The 15,843-nt window shown below is 37.0% G+C and overlaps 1 protein-coding gene across 1 annotated transcript; it reads left to right on the top strand.

Moving 5' to 3' along the window:
• The first annotated feature begins 1,637 nt into the window (after positions 1 to 1,637).
• Positions 1,638 to 14,227, top strand: slc9a2 (solute carrier family 9 member 2). Its single transcript, XM_042730904.1, has 12 exons — positions 1,638 to 2,040; positions 6,655 to 7,118; positions 8,796 to 9,046; positions 9,141 to 9,358; positions 10,214 to 10,413; positions 10,809 to 10,898; positions 10,976 to 11,046; positions 11,481 to 11,648; positions 11,836 to 11,941; positions 12,596 to 12,712; positions 12,867 to 12,957; positions 13,205 to 14,227. The coding sequence occupies exons 1-12, from the start codon at positions 1,770 to 1,772 to the stop codon at positions 13,555 to 13,557; spliced, it is 2,400 nt and encodes a 799-aa protein (XP_042586838.1). The 5' UTR covers positions 1,638 to 1,769; the 3' UTR covers positions 13,558 to 14,227.
• The last annotated feature ends 1,616 nt before the right edge of the window (positions 14,228 to 15,843 follow it).

Raw genomic sequence — 15,843 nt, 5'->3', positions numbered from 1 at the left:
GCTGGCCATGCAAGAACTGGGATGTTTTCAGCTTCCAGGAATTGTGTACAGATCCTTGCAACATGGGGCCGTGCATTATCATGTTGCAACATGAGGTGTTGGTCGTGGATGAATGGCACAACAATGGGCCTCAGGATATCGTCACAGTATCTCTGTGCATTCAAAATGCCATCAATAAAATGCATCTGTGTTCGTTGTCCATAACATACGCCTGCCCATACCATAACCCCACCGCCACCACGGGCCACTCGATCGAAAACACTGACATGAGCAAACCCCTCACCCACACGATGCCATACACACTGTCTGCCATCTGCCCTGTACAGTGAAAACCGGGATTCATCCGTGAAGAGAACACCTCTCCAAAGTGCCAGACACCATCGAATGTGAGCATTTGCCCACTCAAATTGGTTACGACGACGAACTGCAGTCAGGTCGAGACCCCGATGAGGAAGACGAGTATGCAGATGAGCTTCCCTGAGACTGCCGATTGTTGCAGCAGCTGTCCGGGTGGCTGGTCTCAGACGATCTTGGAGGTGAAGATGCTGGATGTAGAGGTCCTGGGCTGGTGTGGTTACATGTAGTCTGCGGTTGTGAGGCCGGTTGGCTGTACTGCCAAATTCTCTGAAACGCCTTTGGAGACGGCTTATGGTAGAGAAATGAACATTCAATTCACGGGCAACAGCTCTGGTGGACATTCCTGCAGTCAGCATGCCAATTGCACGCTCCCTCAAAACTTGCAACATCTGTGGCATTGTGCTGTGTGATAAAAATGCACATTTTAGAGTGGCCTTTTATTTTGGCCAGCCTAAGGCACACCTGTGCAATAATCATGCTGTCTAATCAGCATCTTGATATGCCGCACCTGTGAGGTGGATGGATTATCTTGGCAAAGGAGAAGTGCTCACTACCAGATTTAGACAGATTTGTGAACAATATTTGAGAGAAATCGGCCTTTTGTGTACATAGAAAAAGTCTTAGATCTTTGAGTTCAGCTCATGAAAAATGGGGACAAAAACAAAAGTGTTGCGTTTATAATTTTGTTCAGTGTGTATGTATATGTATATTAGTGCTGTCAAACGAATAATCGCAACCAAAAATAACTTTTGTCTACACAATGCGTGTGATACTGTGTATATTTATTATGTATAAAGACACACACATACAGCATATATTTTGAAAATATGTACACATATTTACATGTATATATTTATAATCATATAAATTTTATGACATATAATAAATATATTTAATATATAAACGTATTTTCTTAAATATATACATGCATGTGTGTGTATTTATATATAATAAATACACAGCACACACACATATATTATATAAACAAAAACATTTATTTTGGATGCGATAAATCACGTTCAATCGTTTGACAGCACTAATATGCTTGTGAAACTACTCCGCAGGAGTTTTCCTTCAGAAGTGTTTGTCATGGCAGAGAGGAACAGGTTATCTCCATTTTACAAAAAAAAAAAAAAAAAACTTTTCTGAGAACTAGAGAAAGCGAAACTATTTCAAAGGCAGGGACAGACCAATCAGGTGTGGCATTGGTCATCAACCGGCCCCCATCTAACCACACACCTGCTCACTGAGACAGAGAGCCAAAACTCAGTCAAGAGTTGTGTGAAGATCAGTGTGCTTTAGGGATGTACTGTAGATGAAGGAACACTTTTAAAATGTTCTTTTAATTCTTCACATATGTTGTGTACTTTTTATATGTCAGCTTCTGGCATATGCATATATTTTAAGAAAATATGGTGCTTAATTTTAATGAGAGGTCGCCTTTCACCTTTTTGATGTGTGTTATTTGCATTGCATCTCTTGGATATGGAGCAAACGTCATGGCTTTTGAACCGACTTCTACTTCTCCATCTAAACTTCCTCCTTGGAGCCAGGTGGAGGACACTGATCCTGACCCCGATCCAGGTGAAACCACCCAAGCGGTGTTTACACTGAACTACCCTCGCATTCAGATCCCATTTGAAATTACTTTATGGGTGCTACTTGCGTCCTTTGCCAAAATAGGTGAGTGATTACACATTCTATGGCAAGCTGTTTTAACATATATATTCTTTTAGACCACCTATAAGTGACTTTTTGATGTTACTAGTATACTGTACTTATTTATTTTAATTAGTAGTCCTTTAATAAGTAGTCCAGTACTGACTCTATTCCAGTTTTACTAGCAGCCTACATATTTATCAGATACTAGCCTATTTATTTGGGAAACACTATGCATTATGCAACATTTCTTATCAATAGACTTTTTTTACTTAACTATATGACATGGCTAGTCAGAAATGCAACTTTATTCTATAGTTAATTTAGAATCTCAATAATGAGATTTTAAAAAAAAATGGTAAAAAGTTATTTAAAAAAGTGTGAATGAATGATGAATGAATAGGGTGTCACATGTAGCTATGGGAAGCACATAACGTGCTGATGGTGATAGTCCTGGATGTGAGTTTGCCCAGCCTCACTAGCTGCTGCCTGTCTGTCAGGAAGCTGGTGATCCACTGACAAATGGAGGTGGGCACGGAGAGCCGTATGAGTTTGTCTGAGAGAAGGTCAGGCATGATGGTATTAAAGGCCGAACTGAAGTCCACAAATAGGATTCTTGCATAATTCCCAGGTCTGTCGAGGTGTTGCAAGATGTAATGCAATCCCATGTTGACTGCATCATCCAAACTGGAGAGGATACAGCAAGGGTCCAGTGATGTCCTTCAGGTAGGCCAGGGCCAGTCTCTCAAGTAACCTAATGACCACAGATGAGAGAGTGACAGGTCCAGTGATTTTGGTTTTTTGGGGACCGGGATGATGGTGGAGCGTTTAAAGCAGGGAACGTCACACAGCTCCAATGATCTGTTGAAGATCTGTGTGAAGATGGGGGCCAGTTGGTCAGCACCAGTGCTTAATTTGTAAAATGCGAGGTCCCGGAACAAAGCAGGGTAACGGATCCGGCATGTGATTACAGAAGGGAAAGGTAACGGAGCATTCGCGCAATCACATTGGTGGACCAGTTTAAGAGCGTGCATCGGTTGCTTTTAGGGTCTGTAAGGTCATGAATAACCTGTAAATGCCATGCAATTTCAAAACAGCAATTTCCAGGCCTAAAAAAAAAAAGTTTTGAAAGTAGGCTAGTGGAATTTTATTTTACAAATCTCTGTATAATAGAGTTATATTTAATCAGGTCCTAAATTTCGGTGGGGGGCGGGGGCTAGCTATATCACATGGTTTTAATATTTTCTTCAATTTTATTAAAAATAAATGCTTTTCTGATGTGAATTGCAATTTGAAAAAGGAGAAAAAAAGTTCGCCAAATGGCAGATTCGAACCCAGGTCGATCGCGTCAAAGGGAATATAATGACACACGCTTTACCACCTACACCACTTTTGTAATCTGCCATCAATACCAGCTATTTGCACTTTTTTTAGTGTAAAATAGATGACGATTTTTTTTTTTCTTCCAACAGTTAAACAGTTGCCCACAGAAAAAAAAAAACACTTCCCGCGCCCATGATTATAATAGAGATATGAAGTCTGGATAGTTTTTCCACGGCACATCTGACTGGGTTAGGGTATGGGAACTGTTATTCTCTGCCATAGAGCCCTGCATGGGCCTCAGATTTAGGATATAAATCAACAATATCAACAAAGTGACTTGCTTTTGTAGAATGGGGAAACACAAACATGAAACAAAAATGAACCGACACTCAGCGAAAACATGCCTCACATACAAGATAAATATATCTATAGAAAGCTTTAAATGACTACTTAACAAAATAAAACAAATCGAAAACAAAAACTCTTTCATCATTTTAATCATAATCCGTAAATATGCACTTCTCTCTAAAGGCACTTCTCTTTATTAAGTTAATCAAGAACTGAATATTTTTATTCAGTTAAGCAAGAACGCAGCACATCTCAAATCTCATCTGGGTGCGTTCTGTGTCCTCACGTCCTTCCGAGTTCATTCTTCCAAGGAAGCTTGGCAAGACCACTCTAGGACATATTAAATGTCCTACCTCTCAGATAGATCCTTCAGGGTGTCTTGGAAGGGTGAAGTTTCTAAGTCACAACTTCTTGCTACTGGGGTTCCTCAAGGCTCAGTGCTTGTACCACTTCTCTTCCCCATCTACATGACCTCATTAGGATCTGTCATTCAGAAGCATGGCTTTTCCTGTCACTGCTATGCTGATGACACTAATCTCTACTTCTCATTCCAACCAGATGATCCGACGGTAGCTGCTCGCATTGCAGCCTGTCTGAGTGACATTTCTAGCTGGATGAATGACCATCACCTTTAGCTCAACCTTACTAAGACAGAAATGCTGGTGGTTCCAGCGAACCCATCGTTAAATCACAGCTACTCTATACAGCTGGGTTCGTCAACCATAACTCCTTCCAGGACAGCCAGAAACCTAGGAGTTGTGATGGATCATCAGTTAAGCTTCACAGACCATATTGCTACAACGCCCCGGTCCTGCAGATTTGCCTTATACAACATTAGAAAGATTAGACCCTTCCTGTCAGAGCAAGCCACCCAACTTCTTGTCCAAGTTCTTGTTCTCTCCAGACTGGACTATTGTAATGCTCTCCTGGCAGGCCTTCCTGCATGTACTATCAAGCCTCTACAACTGATCCAGAATGCAGCAAGGGTTGTCTTCAATGAGCCAAAAAAAGCTCACGTTACTCCTCTCCTCATCGCATCAAATTCAAGGTACTAATGCTTGCCTACAAGACGACCACTGGCATGGCACCAATATACTGTAAGGAGTGAAATTATTTCCTTATGAAATGAATTCTTTATGAAGCCAGACTTTCAGGAACTCTCTCAATGCAAATGCAGATGCACCAAAACAATGGGCTTTGATCTCCTCGTGAAGCCAAACAAACAGATAGGAAGATCTGGAAGAAAGACCATTTGCTCTTTGGAACCTTCACCCACTCCTTCCCCCCAGGGCACATGGTCCAGGCACTAAAAGTTGACAGAGAAATGCCAAGAACTCAAGTTACTATTCTTACATGAAACATTTACTATATCTTCAGGATTCATGATTGTAAACTTTTCATGTTTGGTATCATTTTAAAGGTCTTTGTGCGATTGGTAAAATGGTCTCAATTTCACAGTAGTCACTTGTATTATAAGAAAGATTGAAAACTTTTGTAGAATTGTGTTCTGCTGAGGAGGGGGTGTGTCCCCCTTTAGGGGTCTGTGAGAATGTTTATCTCCAGCCAGGTGTGACCCTGATGACTACAATGTGATTTACAATTACACTATCCTTTCTAAATTGGCTTCTAATTATTTTCATTATGTAATTGGCATGATACAATTTTACCTGACTGATAATAAATTGTTATATTTGATTTATTCTGCATTATTCTTAATTCATTATTACTAGTAGATTAAAGCGAAGGTATTACCTCAAATCTGTGTTCAGGATTTTTCATACGAAAGGTTTAATAGATGGAGCATGTGGCACATCAATTGAGTCCATTTCGATTTCTGACTATCACTGTCTTAAATAAGTTGCAGTTTTCTTAAATATATAAAAACTATGCTTTTTGTACGAGTAAGCAGGGCGTGACCGACTTAAAGGTAGATATTTACCCTGCATCCAATGTTTAAGATCAGAACTGACGAGTTTGTGTCCGGGAAGAGCATTCAGTTCGGCCGAAATGTTACTTCTAAAGCGATACCAGGTCTGCAGTGAACGAATAATTGAAAGTATGGGATTTTCAGAATACTCAAATATCTAAATTAATAAACAATCGATATCTGTGATCAGCTTTGGATAGAAATATTGCCTAAATTTAATGATCACGTGAAATTGGAGTCAGATTAAACATGGAGCTAGACTAAAATTCAAACTAAAATCCTGATAAATTCAGAAGCGCAAAGAAAAGACCGAATACGCATTAAACCTTCGACCAGGCCGCTGGATTCCGCTTTTTGGGCTGGCGGGTGGATCCTTACAATACCTAAACTCACTAGTTTAAACTTATGCGCCCTCCAGAAGCTTGCATTCTGCAAGTGAATGGCGCCTTGTGGTGCCATCCCAAAGAGGTTCAAAATCACTCTCACGGACCTTTTCCTGGACTGTGCCCAGCTGGTGGAATGACCTCCCAATCTCAATTTGAACATCCAAGTCTTTACACATTTTCAAAAAACATCTAAAGACTCATCTTTTTTGCCAGCACTTGACCAACTAATACTAGCACTTACCTTTTCTTGTCTGTCCTATTCTTGGGGGGTCGAGGGAGCTAGGGTCTGTCTGGAAACTTTTCAGGCATTTGATTGGCCAACATGGCTTTACGGTTGAGTTTATATCACCACCTGTTGGTTTGGCATGCTCTTGACAGTGCTTCAGTGCTTCATAACATGCTTTTGCGTTTTCATGTGGACAGAGATTTTTTTTTAAGTTGAACGTTTATAAAAAATACCCGTGTACGTGTTGACGACCTCTAATAGACAAGGGAACTCAGGGAAATGTTGAGATAGAAACAGAACCAAAACAGAACATAACTGTGACATACTTATAAAACATTTGTTCCTTTTTAATCACTTGCGCGCGCACACACACACACACACACACACATTAACACTAAGTAACAAGATTTTTTTTTTTTTCTGAATAGGTTTCCACGTTTACCATAAGATCACGGTCTGGGTGCCAGAGTCGTGTTTGCTGATCTCCATTGGTCTCATAGTCGGGGGCATCATGCACTCATTGCACGAGAAGCCGCCGGCAGTGCTCACCTCCAACGTCTTTTTCCTCTATATGTTGCCACCCATTGTTCTAGACTCAGGCTACTTCATGCCCACTCGGCCTTTCTTTGAGAATTTCGGCACGGTGCTGTGGTTTGCTGTTGTTGGAACCTTGTGGAATTCTATTGGCATTGGCATCTCTCTATTTGCCATCTGCCAGATCGAGGTGTTTGGTGTGAAGGACATTACCCTGCAGGAGAACTTCCTCTTCGCCTCCATCATCTCAGCCGTAGAACCAGTGGCTGTCCTCACTGTGTTTGAGGACATCAGCGTCCATGAGCAGCTCTATATTGTGGTATTTGGAGAGTGCCTGTTCAATGATGCTGTCACTGTGGTAAGTGATGTGTGAACAAGATTTGTAAATGTACAAATCCAAGTGATAAAGGTTTCAAAAGGGGGTTTTCATAGTGATGCAGTAGAAGAACCATTTTGGGTTCCCCAAAGAACCTTCAGTCAACATGTCTTAATTTTTCTTAGTGTAAAACATAAATAGAACTATAAAGAACCTTGTGTGCAGTGGAAGGTTTCTATGGATGTCAAAGGTTCTTTATGGAAACATCAATGCCAATAAAGAACCTTTTAAGAGTGAGTGAGTTGGGAATTGGGAACAAAGATTGTGACTGATCAGCCATACATGGCCATAGATAGGTCAAAAATGTTACTAGTACATAAAAGGCAGGCTACTAGTAAATTAAAAATAGATACAAATTGAAAATAGATACAATACATTTGGCGATGAGGACAAAGAATGAGACTTACATTGTCATACTCTCCATGGGAAAGAATGTTCTTGAAACTTGCTATTACTTGGCTTTTGCTTTTACACTTACAAATATTATTTTATCAAGAACTGTTTTAAAGATTGTGCCTGAATAAAAGCGGACTGACATAGTTATCACAATTAGTTTCAAAAGAAATACGCTTGTATAGAATCTCCTTTCAAATCTTGTCCTAGTAACAGATTTCTTGAAATCCAAAACTCAACACAAGCCAGCGTAATTACTCAGTCATTTGATACAGGCTGAAACACCATGGTAAACACAATGTGCATAAACATTGTTGCTTTCTTTATTGTGTCAAACATAAATTGAATACTTAAGCACAGTTACATTTCTTATTTTATTAAATTTGAACTGGAGTAAAGAGAAAATGAGTAGTATAGATCGAAGTCTTTGTACTTTTGCTTCTTTCAGTACAAGTTAATGCAATTAATATACAAGTACTTGCTACAATACTCGTATATTAACATTATTGTTTTTTCCCCACTCAGTGATTAAAATATTTGTTAGCTGCAAAAAACACACACAGTACTCAGCATAAATATGTACACCATCTCTAAACAAAAAAAAAGAAAAAAAATCCTAAATGATCATTAATTCAATTCATGAAAATGGAAAGATGGTAAAATTCTAATAAAAACTAAATAAAACAGAAATTCAGTTCAATACTTTAATAAAAACAGAGAAAACATGTAATGAATATCTGTAAAATAAGTAAATTAGCCAATTTTGTGCAAATAAATGCTTGCAAAAATGAGTACATGCAAAGGTTGGGAATCAAAAATCAATTCCAATTCCAGAATCAGATACTTGTTGTAAAATTTAAATTTTAATTCCACCTATCAATTCCTGTGTGCGCATCTTTTATTTTTAGGTGGTGAAAAGGGGCTGTTAATAATTTATTTGTCTTTGAATCATTCATTCAAGAGATTCATTTAAAAAGACTGATTCATCCAGTAATGAAACAAGTAAATCTCGAGTGAGTCAATGTTTCACAAAAAGAGACACTGGATAAATATGTTTGATATCTAAATTTTAATTTTAATTTTTTTATTGGAATCGATAAGCAAAATTAGAATTGGAATTAATAAAATCCAAACGATACCCAACCCTAAGTACACCCTTGATTAAATTCAATAAACATTTAACATATATCTGTCATGATTTTGTGTTGTTTTGAGAATCAGATTGTGTATTATTTATGTATAAGTACTCCTCACTGTCTGTTTCAGGTGCTCTATAATCTATTCAATCATGTAGCAGCGCTGGAGGTGGTTGAAGCCGGAGATGTTTTTCTGGACATAGGTCGTTTTTTTGTGGTTGGTTTGGGAGGTACGATTTTCGGGGCACTGTTTGGCTTTGTGACAGCCTTCACCACACGCTTTACAGGAAAAGTGAGAGAGATCGAGCCTCTTATCATCTTCCTGTACAGCTACCTGGCCTACCTCATAGCTGAGCTCCTTGACATCTCCAGCATCATGGCGTACGTAACGGCTCCTAACTGCATTTAAAAAAAAAACAAAATTGAATTAGCATTGTTTTGGCTTTTCCTGAATGTTGTGTTCCTGTTTCTACAGTATTGTAATCTGCGCCTTGACTATGAAGTATTACGTTGAGGAGAATGTATCCCAGCGCTCCTGCACCACTATTCGGCATGTCATTAAGATGGTTGGAAGTGTGTCGGAAACTCTGATCTTCTTCTTTCTGGGTGTTGTTACCATAACAACAGAGCACGAGTGGAACTGGGGCTACATCCTATTTGCTCTGCTGTTTGCTCTCCTTTGGAGAGGCCTGGGTATGGGAGATTATAAAGAATTCCCAAATTACTAAAAGGAAGTTTTTAATAGTAGCAGGATGTTTTCGTATTGTCATTGGCTACAATTAAACAATATTGCATGATTTCAAGTGCAATAATGCAGTTACACAACAACTCAGCACACATTAATGGTATAATTAATAGTACCTTAGATGGAAACAATTTTGACAGTTAGTTTGCCCATTTTTGCTCCACCAACAGGAATAGTTCCAATCAAAGCACAATCAATCTTCGCATCTTCAAGCAACACATAGTTGTGGTTCATTATGGAATGAATCAGTGTTTTGAGTGGTATAGTGAATGATTCGAAATAGACAGGGTGCATCTGAAATCACATACTCTCTTGAGTACTTACTTTGAATAAGTAAGTACTTCAAAAGTATTGTCAATATAATATGAATGTTTGTAGTATAAAGGGAATTATTACGGGTTTCAGAATTTGTAGGTCATCTGGGAATTTTTGGCCTACTCTTTTATGAGTACTGTGAATTCGGACATACCTCTTTTGTCACACACTGTTTTTCGCCTACTATATAGAAGGGAAGCATGCAGTATTTTGGATGCAGCCGTTATTGTTTTGTTACAAGTATGAATCAGTATTGTGAATGAACAAATGTTGAGAAGGATTCAACTTCGTTGAGAAGGAAAGACAGTTAGACGACTTGTTGCCACCTACTGGCCTAAAGATAAAACCTGTAAAATCCACATCGCTAATATAAACTATAATATAATAGAACTGTAATTTTAACAAAATTAAATTTCTTTAGCCATTGCTAAAGGACATAATAATTTGTGCTATTGGCAAAAATGTAACATATTTTCTTTTTCCTTCAGGGATCCTGGTCCTAACGCAGATCATTAACCCCTTCCGCACAATTCCTTTCAATTTCAAAGATCAGTTTGGTTTGGCCTATGGTGGGCTGAGAGGAGCTGTGTCTTTTGCCTTGGCCTTCACTCTCCCAGACAGTATTGGTCGCAAGAATCTGTTCATCACAGGCACGATTGTGGTCATCATCTTCACAGTGTTCATTCAGGTACACAAGAGCGAATGAATCTTGCTTTAGGAGTGCTTGTGTGTGAACTAGCCAAGAATTCCTTTTTATGAATCATCTTTAAAAGATGCAATTTCCCATAACTTGAGCTAGACTGTTGATGCAACAACTCATTAGAAGCTGATTCACCACTAGTTTGTGCTTTCCGTTTCTAATCTCTGTTCTGCTCCATTGAGCTCAAATAAAGCTTTACTTTTCATATATTACACCAAATTACATTTTTAATTTATACACTACTGGTCAACAGTTTGGAATAATTAAAATTTTTAGCAGCAGATTAAAAATGTTCACCAAGGCTGCATTTATTTGATGAATAGGTAGTAGTAGTGTACTGTATGTAGTAGTCTCCAGTATCCAAATACTATTTCTCTTCACAGGGAATTACTATAAGACCCCTTCTTAAATTAATGAATGTTCGTAAGACAAATCGAAACCAGGAAACCATCAATGATGAGATTCACAAAAGGGTATGTCTTCAGTGGTTTCATTTATTTAATTCAGTAATCGAGATCAGTTTAGGTTTGATTCATTTACTCTGTTTCAGTTGATGGAGCACACTGTTGCTGGCATAGAAGATCTGTGTGGACAGTGGAGTCACTATTACTGGAAAGACAAGTAGGAGTTAGACTCTTACATCAGAGTTTTTTTTCCACCACACAGCATTTTTTCACTGGAAAATGACAGTTATCTGCTGACAAAAGCTGAGAAGTATTTTAGTGTCATGTTTCCACTTTTCTCTATTATCATTTCATTAGCGTCCCAAAAACATACCACCGGTTAGACTGGTTTTACAGCTTTGTCTTGTGGACATGCGTTTTCCAATCAGCCTTAGGCTTCTGTAAATTTATCTGTTACCTGTTAGATACTGCCACAGCTGTTACCCTAGGTTTCTTTTGTTTTGTTTCATTTTGGAAACAGTTATGAATGAATAAAGGACATTTAATTTGACTCAGTGACTCAGGAGTTAAAAAGCAACGTACAAAATCCTGTAGACTCTGTTATCTACTGTGATATTGATTTTGAGATTCACTTATTTCTTTGGTTGACAGGTTCATGAAGTTTAATAACCGGATCCTTCGCAAGATTTTAATCCATGATAATCATCCCGAGTCGAGCATTGTGGCTCTGTATAAGAAACTGGAGCTTCAGAACGCCATGGAGGTACTGGACCAAATGTCCGGTGACATCAGTGCAGCCCCCTCTTTAATTTCATTGCAGTACGTCTCGTCAACTTCTCGTCCTGTCCTCCTCTTTTCAGAAGTCTTTGAAACTGTCTGAAACTTTTTTAAGCTGAATTTATGTAGCTTATACATTTATAAAGCAGTCATTTGAGTAAAGGTCTGTGGTCACAGTGGCATCACAATGATTTGCTTCCTGTTGATTTCTGTTTGTCTTTTACTATAGCGAAGAAAGAAAGAATGCCTCCAAGTCCAGGAAGAAGTTCTTGTCATCTGATGTGACAAATATGCATGAACTCTTATCAAAGAACATGTACAAGATCAGACACAGGGTGAGTTATGACAGAATGTGCTGAACTTACAATACAGGAATTGCTGGAAGAAACGAAACAAACACCAACAAACAAACAACAACAAAAACCCCAGCATAAAAAAGAAGAAAAAACAAAAAACAGTCAAATGCCCAATACAAAGAAATTAGTTAAGAAATGAATAATTTTTAGGACACTGACCTACATCAGAAATGACAAACAGTTTTGTGCCAGGTTTACAGATTTATATGACTTACACTGAAAAAATAACTGTGTTTTGATATCAGTCTAATTTAAATGGTTTTCATTTTGTTCAGTTTGTCACAAAACAAATCTCAATAAAAAAAAAAATGAATTGTCCGTGATTAAATAGTATTTTCATATTGATGACTAGCTTTACTGACTACATTAATTATTGTGGGTTTTATTAAAATTGTCCAAAGTATTTTTTTTCTCCAGTGTGGGGTCCAGAAACCTGTAATGTCGCACTGAACAAAGACTACCATGTTTTATGGGGAAGTTTAATGTCTTCTCAAATTGTTATTTTTTATTATTATTATTTAGTATGTGAAGTAGTGGTGCATTGAAATTATTCATGTTTATTTTGTTGCTTCTAATGTCCCTTGTGATATTTCACAATTTGTTATCTTTATTTTTATCCATTATGCTTCACAGACAGTGTCTTACACTAATAAGCATACATTACCTGATGATATCACAGCCAGGGAGATCCTGATGAGACGCCACACAAGCTTACGACGCAGCCTCAGAGCTGGAAGCTTCCATGGCACTGTATGTAACACTATATATATGAGAGCACTTATTTATACCGGGTACAGAAAGACAAAAAAGAATGCAAAGTCATACATAATAATCTATATAATATATACACTTCTAAATATGGAAATGAGAGTCTTTGACCCTTTCCTTGCTCTTTTTCTACCAGAATGCTGCAAAAATGTCGCAGAAGTATTTCTCTCTGCCCATGGGCCGAAGTTTAAACTCTAGATTTCCTCCAAGGAGACTCGTTCACACTGGTGAGAGAATGTACTGCTGCTTAATATTTTTGTGAAATATTAAGTGATTTTGTTTTTCAGGATTCTTTGCTTAATAGAATGTTCAAAAACAGCTATTTTTTGATATGGCTACTGCATTTGTCATTTCATCTAGTGGTGGTTTTAAATAATACATTGATGCGAGTCAAATGATTTTTATAACTGTATTCATTTTAAGCAGCTGTATTGACAGTAATATAGATAGTACTCTATGCTGTTGTCTTTGTAGGAGATGGTGATATTGAATCAGAGATCAACTACCCGTCAATCAGGCATCCACAGAGAGTGTCATCTAAAGCAGTGATGCCTCTCAGGCCGTTAAACACTCTGAAGGAAGTGGCTTCCTCTGTCAACACGGTGGATGGACAGAATGAGGAGCAGAGAGGCTGCAGGAGGTCACATCTGGGGTCAAATGTCAGCCGTTCAGGACATCTGACCTCACATCTGCCTCATGGCTCGTCTAGAAACTGTAGTGATGGAGACCATGATGCATGGGTAGAGGAACCACAGAACAACAGTGATGTACAGCATCCTTTGATGAGGAGACCACACTGGCTGCCACAGAAACCACATGACAAATGAGATCTACAGCACTGTTAATAGTGCTGGACTGCTATTACTTGTGGAACTGATCTCACCACTTTGACTCAAAAAAACGAAAACACTTTTACTAGAGAAAATAGAAAGAACTTATTCCATGAACTTTAGCTTTGGAAACTTTGGGATATATTGCTATTTTTTAGATTTAACTGTAAATTTAATTATTTATTTGTTTTAACAACAACAAAAAAATTCTTTCCACATCATAAGCAATTACTTGATTCATGAAACTTAAATTTCTATATAGGACATAACATTACTTTTGTTTGTATTAATCTTGCTGTAAAATATACATTGGTACAAATATTCAAGTATAATATGTGACCATGGATCACAAAACCAGTCATAAGGGTCAGTTTTTCAAAATTGAGATTTGTACATTGTCTGCAAGATGAATTAATAAGCTTTCCTTGGATGTATGGTTTGTTAGGATCGGACAGTATTTGGTCGAGATACAACTATTTGAAAATCTGGAATCTGAGGGTGCAAAAAATCTAAATATTCAGAAAAGCGCCTTTAAAGTTATAAGCATATTACAGGGTTCGTACAGAAACTGCAAAATGAAATTCCAGGACTTTCAATGACTTTTCAAGCACTACTTTTTTGGTTTTCGAGGACTAAAATCAGAGATCTTATCAAACTATTTTGTCATTATCTTTCAAATTCTAATAAACTAATAAAACTAAATGGCACAAATAAAGAGCAGCACAAAAGCATGCAATGACTGTGGCAACTTTAACATTTGAAAGGATATTATGGCAAAGTTCCCTATTCAAAACGATTTTTTTTTTCATGAATATGATTGACCTGAAGAATGAAAGCTGTATCTTATTAACACTAGGGTGTGACAATACACTTAGCTCTCGAGATATACAGATACTTGGTTCACTATAGAATGAGACAATATTTTAATACTATTTTTAAGATTTTTTTTAAAATGACAAAATATTTGTCTTTTAATTACACAAATCAAAACAATGCAGTTGCATTTTAAAATATTTTAACTAATCTAGGGCGGTAACTAATAGTTGTTTTGGTAATCAAGTAATCTACTGATTATTTTGACAACCTACTTTGTAATCTGATATTTTTAGTAATATAAATACAGTAGTCAACATTTGAAGTGGATCAAAGATGTTCATCAAAGTTGTCCTAAGACAAGAATGAGTATTGGTTTGGTTTTAGGACAACTTTGATGATAGGTTTTGATCCACTTCAAATGCTGACTACTGTAGACTTAAGTGAAAAACAGGCTTTAGTATGGTATGACTATTTATGTATAAACTAATGATGAGGCAATAATAATTGGTTCAAATAAAGTATCAAAACCAAGTAATTACATGGTTTTATTGAACAACCCTGATAAAATAGGCCTACATAATGTAATATGCCTACACAAAATATGAAAATAACCAACTTAAGTTTATTATGCATTATAGCAAATAGGCTACCTGCAGAGGGCGCCAACGGTCTGGCCATGCTTCACATTACAGCGTGATTCAAGGACGTTTAAATCCATGTAATTTTAATATTTGGCCACCTGCAAAATTCATATATACTGCCCTTTAAAAATCCAAGTACTTTTCAAGTACCTTAAACCAAAAATATAGCTGTTTTCAAGGGTTTTCCAGAACTTAAATTTCAAAAAGTCAAATTCAAGTACTTAAAGCACTGTAAGCACCTTGTAGGCTACGAACCCTGATATTACTAATCAAAAATTTAATTTTGATATATTTACAGTAGGAAATTTACAAAATATCTTCATGGAACATGATCTTTACTTCATATCCTAATGATTTTTGTCATAAAAGAAAAATCAATAATTTTGACCCATACAATGTATTTTTGCTACAAATATACCCCAGCGACAAATAGTCCTCTAAAGTGTGAGATCATTTTACCCTGGCATGCTGCACATACTTTTTAAATGAACTATAAAATAATCTAAAATAACATAACAGCAGGATTTTGTGTAGACTCAGGCTTCTTTTATTAAAATAAAGTATTATGTTCTTACACATTTTTTTTTTTGTAACACTTAGGCATGAATTTGGTTTTCCTGACAGTAACAAAAAGCCTACATTTAAAATAATAATTGTAAATACATAAATAAAAACAGATGATGAATACATTAAAAACAGTAATATTAAATGAAATTTTATTACTATTATTTATTTATTTATTTATTATTATTATTATTATTTATTTGAATATATTTTAAAATGTGATTTATTCCTGTGATGCAAAGCTGAATGTTCGGCATAATTA

This window comes from Cyprinus carpio, chromosome B9 (genome assembly GCF_018340385.1).
Source record: "Cyprinus carpio isolate SPL01 chromosome B9, ASM1834038v1, whole genome shotgun sequence".
In the NCBI taxonomy this organism is placed as follows: domain Eukaryota; kingdom Metazoa; phylum Chordata; class Actinopteri; order Cypriniformes; family Cyprinidae; genus Cyprinus; species Cyprinus carpio.
This window is presented reverse-complemented; position numbering and strand designations above follow the sequence as displayed.

Bases quoted from the DNA above. Each gene is read 5' to 3' on its own strand.
- slc9a2 (XM_042730904.1), top strand. From the start codon at position 1,770: ATGGTGCTTAATTTTAATGAGAGGTCGCCTTTCACCTTTTTGATGTGT. The intron at 9,359-10,213 runs GTATGGGAGATT...TTTTTCCTTCAG, and splicing joins TCTCCTTTGGAGAGGCCTGG to GGATCCTGGTCCTAACGCAG. The intron at 11,047-11,480 runs GTAGGAGTTAGA...TTTGGTTGACAG, and splicing joins CACTATTACTGGAAAGACAA to GTTCATGAAGTTTAATAACC.